General features: G+C 41.6%; 1 protein-coding gene across 1 annotated transcript in view; it reads right to left on the bottom strand.

The window, feature by feature from the left end:
- SEC63 (SEC63 homolog, protein translocation regulator) overlaps window positions 1–13,466 on the bottom strand; it is a 113,018-nt gene that overhangs the window by 69,625 nt on the left and 29,927 nt on the right. Inside the window, exons 4-5 of the mRNA XM_065401045.1 lie at window positions 8,721–8,833; window positions 1,343–1,404 (exon numbers count right to left, since the gene is read on the bottom strand). Of these exons, the coding sequence (XP_065257117.1) occupies window positions 1,343–1,404; window positions 8,721–8,833 (175 nt within the window). The remainder of the gene's footprint in view (window positions 1–1,342; window positions 1,405–8,720; window positions 8,834–13,466) is intronic.

Genomic DNA, 13,466 nt, shown 5'->3' on the forward strand with positions numbered 1-13,466 from the left:
TAAATTAGACCTGCTCTGGGCTTCCCTGGCAGTCACATTCCAGACTGTACAAAGTATTTGGAAACGTGGAAAGTGTGGCATCTTAGGTTTTGGAAGCACACTATACATGATGGAATGTCATTATTGTTGGAGCCTGGTGTGATGGGGTATACAAACCCCATACTAGGCCTGAAGGGGTTAAAAGGCAGTACTGGGCCCAGGTAGCCCCACCCCTCCAGAGCTTCTGACCATACTCCAAGACTGGAGGAACAGGTTAAAAATTGCTCAGAAGCCTAAGCAAAGCGTGGTGGACAGGTTGCAGGAGAGAGGTATCTGTGCACTAACCACAAGGTCGCCCAGTCCTCTGAGCCCCCTATCATACCTGGGAAGAGAGTTGCAACACTCTCACCTTTTGTGGGATAAGGTAAAGTTTGGGGGGTTCTTTTTATTGTTTTGATGACCTTGTTCACCTATCCCCATTGTAACATATACTGTACTTTCAAGGAGGACAATTATTGTTAGTGTGGGAAATCTTAACTGAAAGTTTCCTGACATTTTCATATTTCAATTGCACTTTAAATTTGTATTAAAAGGTTTTTGTTCTGGAAGTTATCTCAGTACTCTTAATGCTACAATACAAAGTGTGACCAGTTCTAATATTACTTTGAGCACCTTATGTAGGGCCCGTTTGTCACCTTTATCCATATTATGAAGTAGCACCTTAATGTAGACGTGGCAGAATCTGACCCTTAAGTATTAAGAAGGGAAGACATCTGACTCCCACTGACATCAATGGGAGTTCTATAACAAAGTGCTGGCAGTACACAGCCATAACAGTGTACAGGCATGAATTTTTGGAATAACATTGTCCAACTTAATGGAAGACCTCCATTCATACATTTAAAGATTATAGAAAGCTGTTTACTTCATTATAACCTATAATTTCTCTTTAACAGATCCTCATGTTATAAAGAAACTATTGAAAACAGGTTACTGGCACTGAAAACGTTTTTGAAATGTTTATAAGACAACTAAAAAGATTACATTTTTTTGTTTGCAACTCATGCCCTCTATTCTGTTAATTACTGATAATTCTCTCTGGATACTTACTGAAATTGGCAGGCTGTCTAAAACAAAGTTCTAACAACAATTCTAAATTAGCAAAGCCTCTCTGGGTTCCCCATCTATCATAGAACCCTTATTTCTAAAATTTTACATTTTGAGAACTGACAAGTTCCTTCTGCCAAATTAAAAAAATTATTTTACATACACTGAGAAATGAGTCTGACTCAACTGGACTGAGGCACTACACAGGTTGTGGCTCAACAGCTACAGTAAAAATTATATCACTTATAATTATTACCTTGTGGCCCATCTGGGTTGCCAAATTCTTCCCAATTTTTTCGAGATTCTTCATCAGTTAAACTAATTTTAAAGAAAAGTTAGCAAGTTAGTAGAATGTACAGTAAGTTTCTCTGCATCATTAATAATACAGATTTTTTTTTTTAAAGAGGTATGAAGCCCCATTAAATATATTTGAGATCTGGTTTGGTTTGATGGCCTAAAAGTAGCAGAATGTATGACAAAGGAGAAGACAGGAATCTGAATTCTAAGCTTAATCTTCAGCTCCTCACACCTGGAAAGGCATAGAATTCTGTAGTAGTGTCTTCAATTACTTAGGAGAGAGGAAAGTATAAGCTTTAAAAGCTATACATCAATACATGCTGGCCAAAATAAAGGTAGGTTCAACACTCAAAGCCAGAGAAGATTCATAACAACGCAAAGTAGGTATTGGTGATATTACAAGTACTTTAAAACAAAAGGCTTTTGAAGAAACTAGCCCAGTTAAATTAATGCAGAATGTGACATTTTATACCAAGAGCACACAGTCTGCTGCCTAAGTTTCCAGGCAGAATTTAAGTGTTGGTTTGATTTATGAAATTAGATGAGGGACCTGGCTACCTAAGAGGCTGTATCCAGGAGATACTACCTCAACTGGGAAGAGCAGAGGCACTCAAAACAACAGTCCACACTTTGGTTGGACAAGATTTAAGTACCAAGACACTGGAGGCTCTCTCTGATGGCAGGGAAACATTCATTATACCCTTAAGGAACCTGAACACCATGGGTTGAGAGAAGAGGTTTGTTCTTAAAACCATGGTGAGCAGATATTGCCAAATGAACCTTAAAGGAGACTAAGGCTGAACCCTGAGACCTAAGGGGTAACAGATACTCTAGAACTACAGGACTTCCAGTTGAGACAGTCTTTACTATCGCTCCAAATGGTAAATCATTTCCATTTCTGTTTACAAGTAGAGTGAATCCAGAAAAGGGTTCTTTTCTGCAAAAAAAAGTTTGATGAAAATGAAACCTTATAATTGATTTTCCACATAAAATTTCAATTTTTACCCCAAACTCAAATACCGCAGCCAAAAGTGTGAGCTGTAGTGTGCTCCTCAGGTTTCCCATCCTCTTCTATTGGTTGGGACCCCAACTGGACTACGCCTCCCACAGTGGACTACAGCCAGGGATTCCCTCATGCACAGCTTCCTCTAAGAGGGGAGACACTGTTGCACTATGGGAGATGTAGTCCAGATGGAGATCCTAGCCCCTAGAGGAGAATGGATACATGAGGAGCAAATTACAACTCCCAGTTTCGGCTGAAGTATTTGTTTTCAGCTGAAATATTTTGACAAAAATATCAACATTTTCAACTGAAAAACAAACACTTTTCAAGGAAAAAAAAAAGTGTTAAGTCAAAAACCGTTTCAATGGAAAGGTTTTGACCAGCCCTATTCGTAACACTTCAAGGAAGAACTCTTTCTAAAATGTAAAATAATGGCCTGAATCCTCTATGTATAGAAGCAGTCCATGCTAATTAGTAAACTAATCTCCTCCAGGCTGCTTGAGGGAGAGTCTCTGAATTTGGATGTAGGACCTTCCCTTTCTGCTGAGATAGGTGGTCTGTAGACAGAGGTAGCAGTAATGACCGTTCTCTGGCCACCTGCAGAAGATGTACCTGTGCAGGCACAGCCACACTGATGCTATCAAGTTGCTGGCTCTGTCTAACCTCATCTTCCTTATAACCCTGGGTATCAAGGTGATGGGAGAGAAGACATACAAGGGGTTTGCTCCAGACCAGCAGGAATTTCTCATGAGACCTCTTATCTGTGTGCACAGAACTGAGGGTGACTTGTGTGTGCCTTCAGAGTCCAGCTCTGAAGCAGGAAGTACAGCTCTGAAGGCAGTGCAGCCATGGTGCTTCCTGCAGCCCGGGGAGGTACTTGGAGGAGGGTCTGATCTCCCCACCCTCCGCTCCAAGAGCAGCCGGGGACAAGAAAACAAAGTCCTGTCCCCTCCCAGCTTGGCTGGGACTAGCAGCTAGGAACCCCAGGGTGGGGCACTCCCAGCATCACGGGGGAGATCAGATCCACCTCCATCTCTAGGAACATCCTCCGTCCGCAAGAATCTCTGTGGCTGCTGCCTTCAGAGTCCAGCTCTAAAGGCAGCACAACCACAGAGCTTCCTGCAGCTGGGGAGGTACCTGGAGGTGGGTCTGATCTCCCGCCAAGAGCAGCCGTACAGGGGAAGAGAAAGTCCCATCCCTCCCCAGCCTGGCAGACTAGCAGCTGGAGCCCGGTGAATAGTAGGAGCCCCTGGCTGGGTTGCCCCATCCCTGCCCCTCCTCCTCCCTTCAAATAGCTAGATTTCACGGGGGAGGTCTAATTTCATGGCTGTGAATTTGGTAGGGCCATACTAATGAGCAAAAGACGCAACAGAGTTCAAGAAATCTCTCAGGCCTAGGAGTCTCAAGAACTGTGTGGTTTGTACTGCATGTTTGAAGATTATCAAGGAGTCTTATTTTTAGGAATCTCTTCTGGGAGAAAGGCCCTGACTTGTGGAGTCTAGGATTGCTCCAGTGAAAGTGATACCCTGTGCAGATTGGACAGATGATTTTCTCTTAGCTGATTAGCAGAGACCGCAAGAGGTTGCACATGTAATGTCAGCAGGATCTCTCTTCTGTGATACAAGTGGTCATTAGGAGCCAGTCGCACACGTACAGGTAACTGAACATGCCCTAGCATCTGAGATATGTAGCTAGTAATGAGAGAGGCTTTGTGAAGGACTCTCAGTGCTGTAGATAATCCTAATGGAAGGACTCTGAAATGGTAATGACCTGTGCCCACGTGGAACCTGAGAAACTTGAAGTGTGTGCATTTGATTGCCACAAGAAAGTAGTAGGATTCCTTTAAGAGCCACCTACCAATCCCCCTGAAAAAGTAAGGAATGAGGTCTTCTGGCATGAGCATCCTGAACTTGAATGTTTAGATCAATTTCTTGACATTTCCCTCTATGGCTCTCTTCTGTAGGAGGAGATTCACTTCCTTTTAGCAGGACTTTCTTATAAGATAGGTCCCGCAAGAGAGGGAGGAGAGGGATGAAAGCAATGTGGTTTGGTGCAAAATTGAATGGAGTAACCATCATGGATTGTGTCTGGTACCCAACAATCTAAAGTAACCTGCACCAGACAATGTAAAAATAGGAGAGAGAAGGGCGGGAGGATTGGAGCAGTAATAGATTTCATCACGCAGCTCTTGACCATCCCATCAAAACTGCTGCTTGGAAACTGATGTCACAGGCTGAGCTGATGTATAACAAGGTATCCGACTCCTATTCTGTTATGAGTTTGCTAACAGCCATTTTGGAAGAAGGCAATCATTGCCCCCTTGAGGCTGCATCTGCTACTGTTGCAGAGATAGGGACCGCTTTTGGAGATGAAGTGACAGGTAGGAAGCTCTCCTTAGGATAGAGGACATGGACCGAGTCATGCCCAAGGACATGGCAGCAACCTTCGTGGTAATCTTTTCCAGTGTCATCAGTCCTGTCACTGAAGAGGCCCATGCCTTTGAAAGGAAGGTCTTTAATATTTTCCTGGGATTCAGGAGGCTTGCAGATCTTAACCCGAGGTACCTTCTTAAATTGTTCTGCCCAGGCACCTAGTCTGCATTCTTCCCTTTCTGAAGGGGTAGAGTGAGAAGCTTTGTTACCTCTGGCTGCTTCCTTTGCTGTGGAACCATCATAGTATTAGCTCCAGGGTGTTGGAGTAGAAACTGATGCCTCTCACTTGGCACAAGGCACATCCCGTGAGCTCCCCTGGGCGCTAGTAGAAAGGAAAAAGGAGAGAGCAAAATATCCTTGATCAGATTTAGGACACCTGAAATGATAGGGATGGCCTGCTTCTCTTTAGTTTGTAGCTGGAAAATATCAAAGAAGGGATCAGGTTACTCCAGTACCAACGCATCCACTTGATACTGGAAGGTATTAGCCATTCTCTCCAAAGGCAATTGGAATTGCCTCTGATTATCAGGTGGAGAAAATTATGAGGTGTCAATCTGATCCTCCAGTGAGATACCATTCGTACATTCTTTGACAGGAGCTTCGTACCATCCCTCAGAGTGGGGGTCTCATCCCACTCATATGATAGAAGCAATTCCTCTTGTGGATGCAGTGGTGCCGAATTTGGCAGCAACTGAAAAATGAACACCAGTGGAGGCAGGGGTGTCAAGCAAAGAAAGGGTGCTATAAAGGGCTTTGATGCTAGTGTTAATGAAAGTGCTGAGTTCAGCACCAGGTTAGGCTTGGCAACTTCCAGCAGGGAGTCCTGATTGCGTGGCCAAACGAGGAGCTGGAGAAGACCCTGAACGAGAGCCCTCCAGACTTCTGTATTTAGGGAAAGAAAGGGGACTGGGCTCTATCGAACAAGGTAGTGGGCCTTTCAGGTTCAATTTCAAAGGGATCCCATATTCCTCAGGACATTCTGGATGGAAACCAAAGTCAGTAACTGTCGAGTCAAACCACATGCAGAGGCATAGCCTCGATGGATGAGCCCCTCCTCAGGCATGGAGATATTGATGGTGTTACCAGAGTCTGCACAGGTGAATTATCCAGATTTATAAGTGACAAAACATCTGGCTTCAAAGGAGCATTGAAGGCCGGTGACATTAGTGCAGGTCAAGAATCTCTACGGCCCTCACATTATCAGATGCAGATAAGAGGAGGAATGATGCTGCTGCTGCTGCTTATGGCTGTCTAGTGAGGCCAAATGTTTCCTTTTCTCCTTTCTCTCACCCTGAGGGATTGCAGGAGAGACCTGCAAAAGTGGAGCCAGAGCATAGATACCAGATGGTGCCCAAAAAATTGGTGTCCAGTGAGTAGTCTGGGCATCATCCATGTAAGGTTTTTGAGGCCACTTTTGGTTTAGCTGACTCAATAAGGAGAGTGGCACTGATCCCTGGATGAGAAATTGATTCCTAGGATGTACCTTAGAGGACCTTGACATAGAGGCTGGTATAGTCCCTACCAAGAGACTTTCCAGAGTAATACGTTATAGGCTTTGTAAAGAGTGGCACACTGCACAATGACACAGAGAGGTGCTCATCCACACATAAGATCTCAGATATGAGCATCTGTCTCCAGAATTATTGAAGAGCAGGAAGTGCAGTTCTTGATGCACTTACAGGGCTCAGGATACACCAAACAGGCAGCTACACACACCATGCTATTCTGTTCTACACTAACACAAACTATTTACAAATATTAAAAGAACTAGACTACAACAATCTCTCCTAAGGACACAAAGGTGCATTCCATTTAGTTTTCTGCTACTTAGAAGGAACTGGGGCAGCTGGAGGTGCACCTCCTTAAACAGAGTGGAGTGTTAACCTCAACCTCATGCAAGATCACTCATGCACCCCCAACAGCTACAGCTTTTCTAGGCAGTTCCGCAGCTCAATGACAGGTTCCTCTGACCTGAAAAAAAACTAATTTTAAAATAAAGTGTGTGTGTTTGGAACTCATGTACATAAGTGACTTTTTTTTAAAAAATAAGCCACATTAGGGTGCAGAGGTTCAGCTATATAAATACATCTGGAGACCCATCCATCTGAAACTCACATTGCACATAATTCAGCACAAAAACTATGTTAATGGTTGAGAAATTAAATGCACAAGTCAAGAATTTTAAGGTTATGGGTCCCACAGAACAATAACTCAGTCATGCTGCACAATTTATATTAAGACAAATTATGTATGTGCAAGGGATATGACATTCATTCTGGAAAGTAAAATTATCTTGACATGTGTTTAAATTCTCAGCCATAAAGTTCCATTAATTTAGTGTCACACAGACACCGAGTCCAAGGAAGTTAATCCTAGCTGTCCAAACAGTACCAGATAAACTGAGCAAAAACAAAACACACTCATTTTAAAAAGCAGTCAGTCACTCAAAATCCACAGCTTTGGCAGCACACTGAATACAGATAAAGCAGGACATTTTATAAACCCCCTCTGCCAGACTACTCACTGGACACCAATTTTTTGGGCACCATCTGGTATCTATGCTCTGGCTCCACCATGAACATACGGTTACGTACTCTAGCTGTGCTTAATTTACAGATTTCAAATGGTGATGTGAAACAATGATTTCAAACAAGATATTACTGAATCTGTAACAGGCCACCTGGCTAGCAATTGTCAATTAGGCAGTTTACAACTGAAACAAGGGACAACTTTCCTCAAAACACCCTATTAAACATAGTCTAGAATTTTGACAAATAAAATCAGCATTTAAGTAAAGCATTTAACACGGAAACTTGTCTTCTACTCTATCCTATAACAGGTTCTTAAAGTGGGCTCATCACCTTTGCATCTGAGTGCATTCCAGTAGTGCATTAAACAATGTGACTAACATCTGTCACGTGTTTGTTCTCTCGTCCTTTCCCCAGAGGTAGAGGTGTATGTAATGAAGTGTTTGTTTCAATTTTTTTTTTTTTTTTAAATACACATGGTATATGCTTATATTAGAGAAATCAAGATCAAAGGAACATGCCTTGCACTTAGGGCAGAGGGTGGTGAGATTTGTGATGGTCTTTAGTTCCTGTGGGAATTCATTGCATAGTTTTGGGCTGGCCCCGGTAAAAGCTCTGTCTCCTGTTCTACAACAAAACCTGCTCTAAGGACCACTTCTAATACACAATTCATCTTAAATGGTCATTTTACAGTATATACGGATTTAGCGAGAGTCAGTTAAAAACTACTGGGGTAATTTGAGAAGGCCATTAAATCAAAGAAATAAGACAGCATGAAATTCAAAGGTCTGGAGAACAAGCCAGGCAAGAGGACACTAGAGGTAAAGGTGGTGGTGAGGGAATGTTCCAAAGGAAATGAGTCAGAGATCAAAATGAGAGGTCTCCATTAGTGGATGAAAGCAGAAGAATTGAAACAATGTCTCTCTCTCTCTTTAGTTGTATCTACCTTTATTGCCAGATGAAAATGAACAGTACACTGATGCTTCAAAACCAAAACTTGGATATCAAATAATTAACCTTTTATGGCAATTCTGAAATTTAGTTTAAAGCAAAACTGTACTCATTTTGTTCAACACAATTTTAACTTTAAATCATAGAAAGTATACCACCATATCAACTACGTGAAGTCAAAGTTTAATCAAAATTAGCATTTTAGAGCATATTGACAGATACTGCTAGAAACAATTCAGTTGGATAGTAAATGAGTCAGTTGCCAGACTGAAAAGCAGCTGACCTTTATTATGTATTTAATTGAATTAGTATTCACAGACAATATCAAAGTCAGTCTCTACTGATACCCTAAAGGTTATATTTTGATTTCCCTCCCACCCACGCACACCAAGCTCCTACTCTGTGAAACAGCCAGGAACTTACGCTGCATAAGCCTTTGCAATCCTCATGAACATAACTTCATCTCCTCCTTTATCTGGATGGTATTTTAGTGACAGCGCACGGTATTGTTTTTTAATTTCCAATACAGTTGCTCCCTTAAAAGAAAAGCTTCATGTTAGTACTGTATTACCAAACACATTACACCAAAAACACCTATTCTACCATGTTCGTACTCTAAAACATGTTTCTCTTTGATTGGTTCAGAAAAATACTGCAATCAGCATAAGGCTAGGGAGTGCTATTCAAACGGCTTTCATGATCATAGCAAAACATACATTCAGAGCATTTCCTTTTTTTTTAAAAAGCCAAATATCATTAAACCCGCAGAATTCAAACCCTGTGATGCAATTTAACATTGAAAATTTTCAGAAGACAGAGCTGGAAGGGGCTGTCTGAATGATCTTGTTCATCCATCAAAGCAAAAAAACAAAAAACAAAAAAAGGATTTTCTTCAATTGATATAAATCTAACATTCAGCTGAACATATCTTGTGATCAGGAAACACTAATCTGCGCTTACCTCAAGATTTCCTGTCTCTGGATAATAAGTTCAACAGATGCACTACAATGGGTACCTCAGCTTGTTTGCAGAACCAGACCTGCCAGTCACTGGAAAGAATGGACTGCCCCACCCCAAAATTCCCTCTAGTTTAGCTAACTTCCATAGCACAGAACTCGTATATTGTGTTAACTATATTTTGAGGACAACGAACAGTATCTCCTGCCACAAAGCATGGTAAATTCCAGCAATGATGACAAACCCAAGTTCCTGGATGATTATTTTCATCTCTGTTCTGGATGATCCATTTCTTTCCAGGGTGTGTCAGATCTGTGAACCTTATTACTCAAAGAAAAGTAGTTTTCAGGTAAGTACAAATATATTTTCCAATTCTACTTCATGCTAAGGTCCACAGACCCATTACAAAGGGATTATCATAGCAGTATACCTACAGGATGGGAAGCAGGATCATTCTTAAGTGTTGGACATCCAAAATGCATAACATCCTATATTATGTGTATACACACACACTCTCTCTCTCTCTTTCTCTCTAAGAGAACATTAGAGTTGCAAAGTCAAAACTTGGGGAAAACGAGCAGAAGAGTCTGATCACTAGAGCCCAAGATCCTGGAAGTAGAACCGAAGATTCCAGAGTCTTAGGATTTCTCTGTCAGCAAATATCAGTCAAATCCACTCGCAAAGTGCCCCATCCCCTTCTAGTGCTGGTGGCTGATGCTCACTTACTACTGCTATCAGTTACTCCATCAGTTCTAGTAGCAGAGATCTGTGTGGTGGGGCTAAAGGTTCCAACCCTACTGATAACCCATGTGGGTGTCAACATCATGACACATGAAGTCAGTTTTTTCAGTTTGCTTTTTCAAAAATGTAGGAAATTGCATACAAAACTACATTAAAAGAACATTACGGTTGCAAAGTCAAGTACTCAAAAGTTAGGAGGTGCCAGAATTAAGGTTACCTGTGCAATCAGCAGCACACAACATTGATTTTCACTAAGTGAGATATTTCTGGGTGCAGGTGCCACTCTGCCAATCCAACCTCTGCTTGGCTTAGTTTTCATCTTCCCCATTAATGGGTAGTGCACATATCTATATCTAAGGTACTTTTATGGCACCTCCTTTATCACAATATCTGAGCACCTCAATTTTTAATGTATATATCCTCAACATCCCTGTGGAGGTACAGAGTACAATTATCCCCATTTTACTGATGGGAAATTGAGGCACAAACAGGCTAAGTGACTTGCTCAAAATCACTTAGAGAAGGGAATTGAACTCAGGTCTCCAAGTCCTACGCAAGTGCCCTAACCAATGGATAATCTGTCCTCTCTCACAAAGAAATAGGAAACCTTGCTCCACCCAGAACCGGAAATTTTATTTCTGGAGTAGGGCTAATCATGTTCTTCCTGCTTATTTAAAAACCTTCCCAGACATACTGATTGTCATGACTAGAGCATGTCTGTTATTCATGGAGGAAACCGTGCTCCACAACCTCAGTGAATCATTGTGTTTTAGCCGGTAGATGCTATGCTATCCAATTTCTGGTACTCATTTCCTGAAACAGGAAGATCCCTTTAAAAAACAAAATCTGATTCTCTTTATTTACCAGTTGAGGGAGCAGAGAATATACAACTGGAGCTAGATCTCTGCCAATGGATGCGATACGGTAAGATGCAAAGGGGATGCCCAGAATTACTGTATAACATGAATTCTAGATCACTGAAGCATGCCAATGTGGGACATCAGAATTCCCAATAAAGTAAAAGAATTGTATTTTTGTTTCCGTGACACCACTTGTTTCCATTATAGCCATCTTCACCTTCTATTAACATTCTTCTGAGATAAGATCTTCTTGTACCTGACTGTGTTCTTCCTCAACACAGGTCTGTGATCAACTTCCCTGGCACCCTGTGTCTGTCTTGAATCCAAAACACTCCAAGAACCATATTATTTTGTGTATTTCCTTCAACTTTGCCACTGTACAGAACCTTGATGAGAAGAACATTTTCCAGGAAGAGAAGTGAATTTCCTTCTTACCTAAAGCCAATATTATTGCCCACCACGATCCTGAAAGAGACCCTGGGAACACAGGTCAGGTCAAATGGTAATGACCAAAGTTGAGAAAAGAAAAATGCCGCCATCCATCTGCAAAATGTAAGAACTGTTTGTGGGCTCGTAAAAAGGAAGATTTCCTTCTTACCTGTGAATTTCCTTTCTAATACTTACAGCCAACAGTCTGTTCTGTGGAGCTTTCCCTTTCTCCCTGCTGCCTAGAGGCAGAGCACAGAGTGATGGCCAGCCTGGGGCCAAGATTGCCCATCTGTGGAAAAACCCAGTACTATAGCTTCCCAAAACTAAACACTAACTGAATCTACTAACAGATTTAGCAAACAGACAAACATTCCTCTATGCAAACATGTATTTTCCATTCTCATCTGGGAAAACAGGGGAGATAGTCCAGCAGCCACTGTAGTCAACTTTGTTTTAGGGTCCATGCTTTTTTATTTTGTATGTCAAGATCATACATTAAGAATCCGCCTGATGACACTACCGCTTTTAAGCATGTTGAAAGACCAACATTTCATCCCACCTTCACCATACCTCTTGCATAATCAGGAAGATTACGCAAGAGGTGTGGTGAGGGTGGGATGAAATGGGGCATAAAAAAAATCAAAGCAGAAGAGTTCTAATATATGAAATACATGTATTTAATATTTGCAATATCAATCAATAATACATATGTGAATAATAAGGGTATAAGAGGAGGCTTGGGGGTATAGCACAGACCTTAATTTTCATTTGATACAGTGACCACTTTTTAATGTGAAAAATATTCAAATTAGAAATGTATTCAACAAAATTTAAATAATTTTAGCATAATTTAGTGATTATTAGTGTTCTCTCATTCAAACTACAACTGAGTGTCCCAATATGAGTAACACATGTCACTTCTTGTCATTGCTGTTTTCATCTGCAAATGCTAATGCTGATTTTGTCATGTCATTGCAACACACACCTCACCTCCTTGGCATCCACAGAATATGGTACATGCTGGTTTGTCGCTGCTGCAGCCACATCTCCAATTTACAAGGCGAATCACCCTCACAAGAGCACTTTATTAACTTCAGAGTATCTGGGAGCAAGCACAACATTGTCTGGTACAGTTTTTGAAAACAGACTTGGAACTGTCATCACATATCCATCCATACTGCAGTGGAGCGTCTGGGGCCAAAGCACCTTTCCCACACATATGCCTGAAGAGGTGCTCATTTTACATTTCTTATAAATGTTTCAGTTGGTGGTGATAAGGAACTGAGTTCTGGTCTTCACGTGGTACCTTTGCCAATTTTTGCTGCCCATGATACATTGATGTCACCACATAGAGAGGCAGTATCCAACTCACAGAATTTTCAGCACAGTGCCTTTACTGGAACAAAACAGGAAACTATTGTATCACAGCCTGAGAGTACATGGGCAGCTAACAGTCCTGGTACAATGTTCTGGTGTCCCTCTGAAGCGGCACAAATATCTTTATAGCTTTCTTTCATTGGTCCATATTCACTAAAGATGTGAGGCCCTGTTCAAGGCAATGGCGCAAGAGTAAGACAAATACATCAGTATCATCTGATAATACGGATATTCCCACCAGTTTCTCTTTTGCAATCACAGTTCGTTGTACAAGAATGTTGTCAGCTTCCTCAAGTGAGGTGGCTGTATCTCCCCTGTTGATTGCCACACCTCGTTGGTTTATTTCAACTGGGGTGTTGTCTCTACCTTTTATTATTAGCTTGCGCTTTAGTTTCTCACTGGTGAAACTTCTTGTCTTAAATGAGTTCTGTATAAATGATGTCAATCAATTGTTTCTGAATTTCAGTAACTATCAAGACAACTTTCTATGGAGGTAGCGGTGTACTTCTAGTGAACTGATGCGCTCTGCTTGCTTCAGTAGCTCTGCTAGATCTCGTGCCACTCTTTGTGCTGAAGTTTTTGTACCTGCCAAAGACAAGGTATAGATCACCTGCTGCTAGCCTGTGTTCAATGTAGACTCTGAAATTGGTCAGAGAGTCCTTGATGACACTACTTACTAACACCTGTACTACTCAAAGAATTGCAGAACCACCAATGACTGTGCAGGTGCCTTCTTGTGAATATGTTTTATTGACCCCTCTGTCTGCAGCTGCTTCTTTAGGTAGACTTAGCCGTGGCAATCTTC

The sequence above is a fragment of the Emys orbicularis genome, chromosome 3 (assembly GCF_028017835.1).
Source record: "Emys orbicularis isolate rEmyOrb1 chromosome 3, rEmyOrb1.hap1, whole genome shotgun sequence".
NCBI classification, from domain to species: Eukaryota; Metazoa; Chordata; order Testudines; family Emydidae; genus Emys; species Emys orbicularis.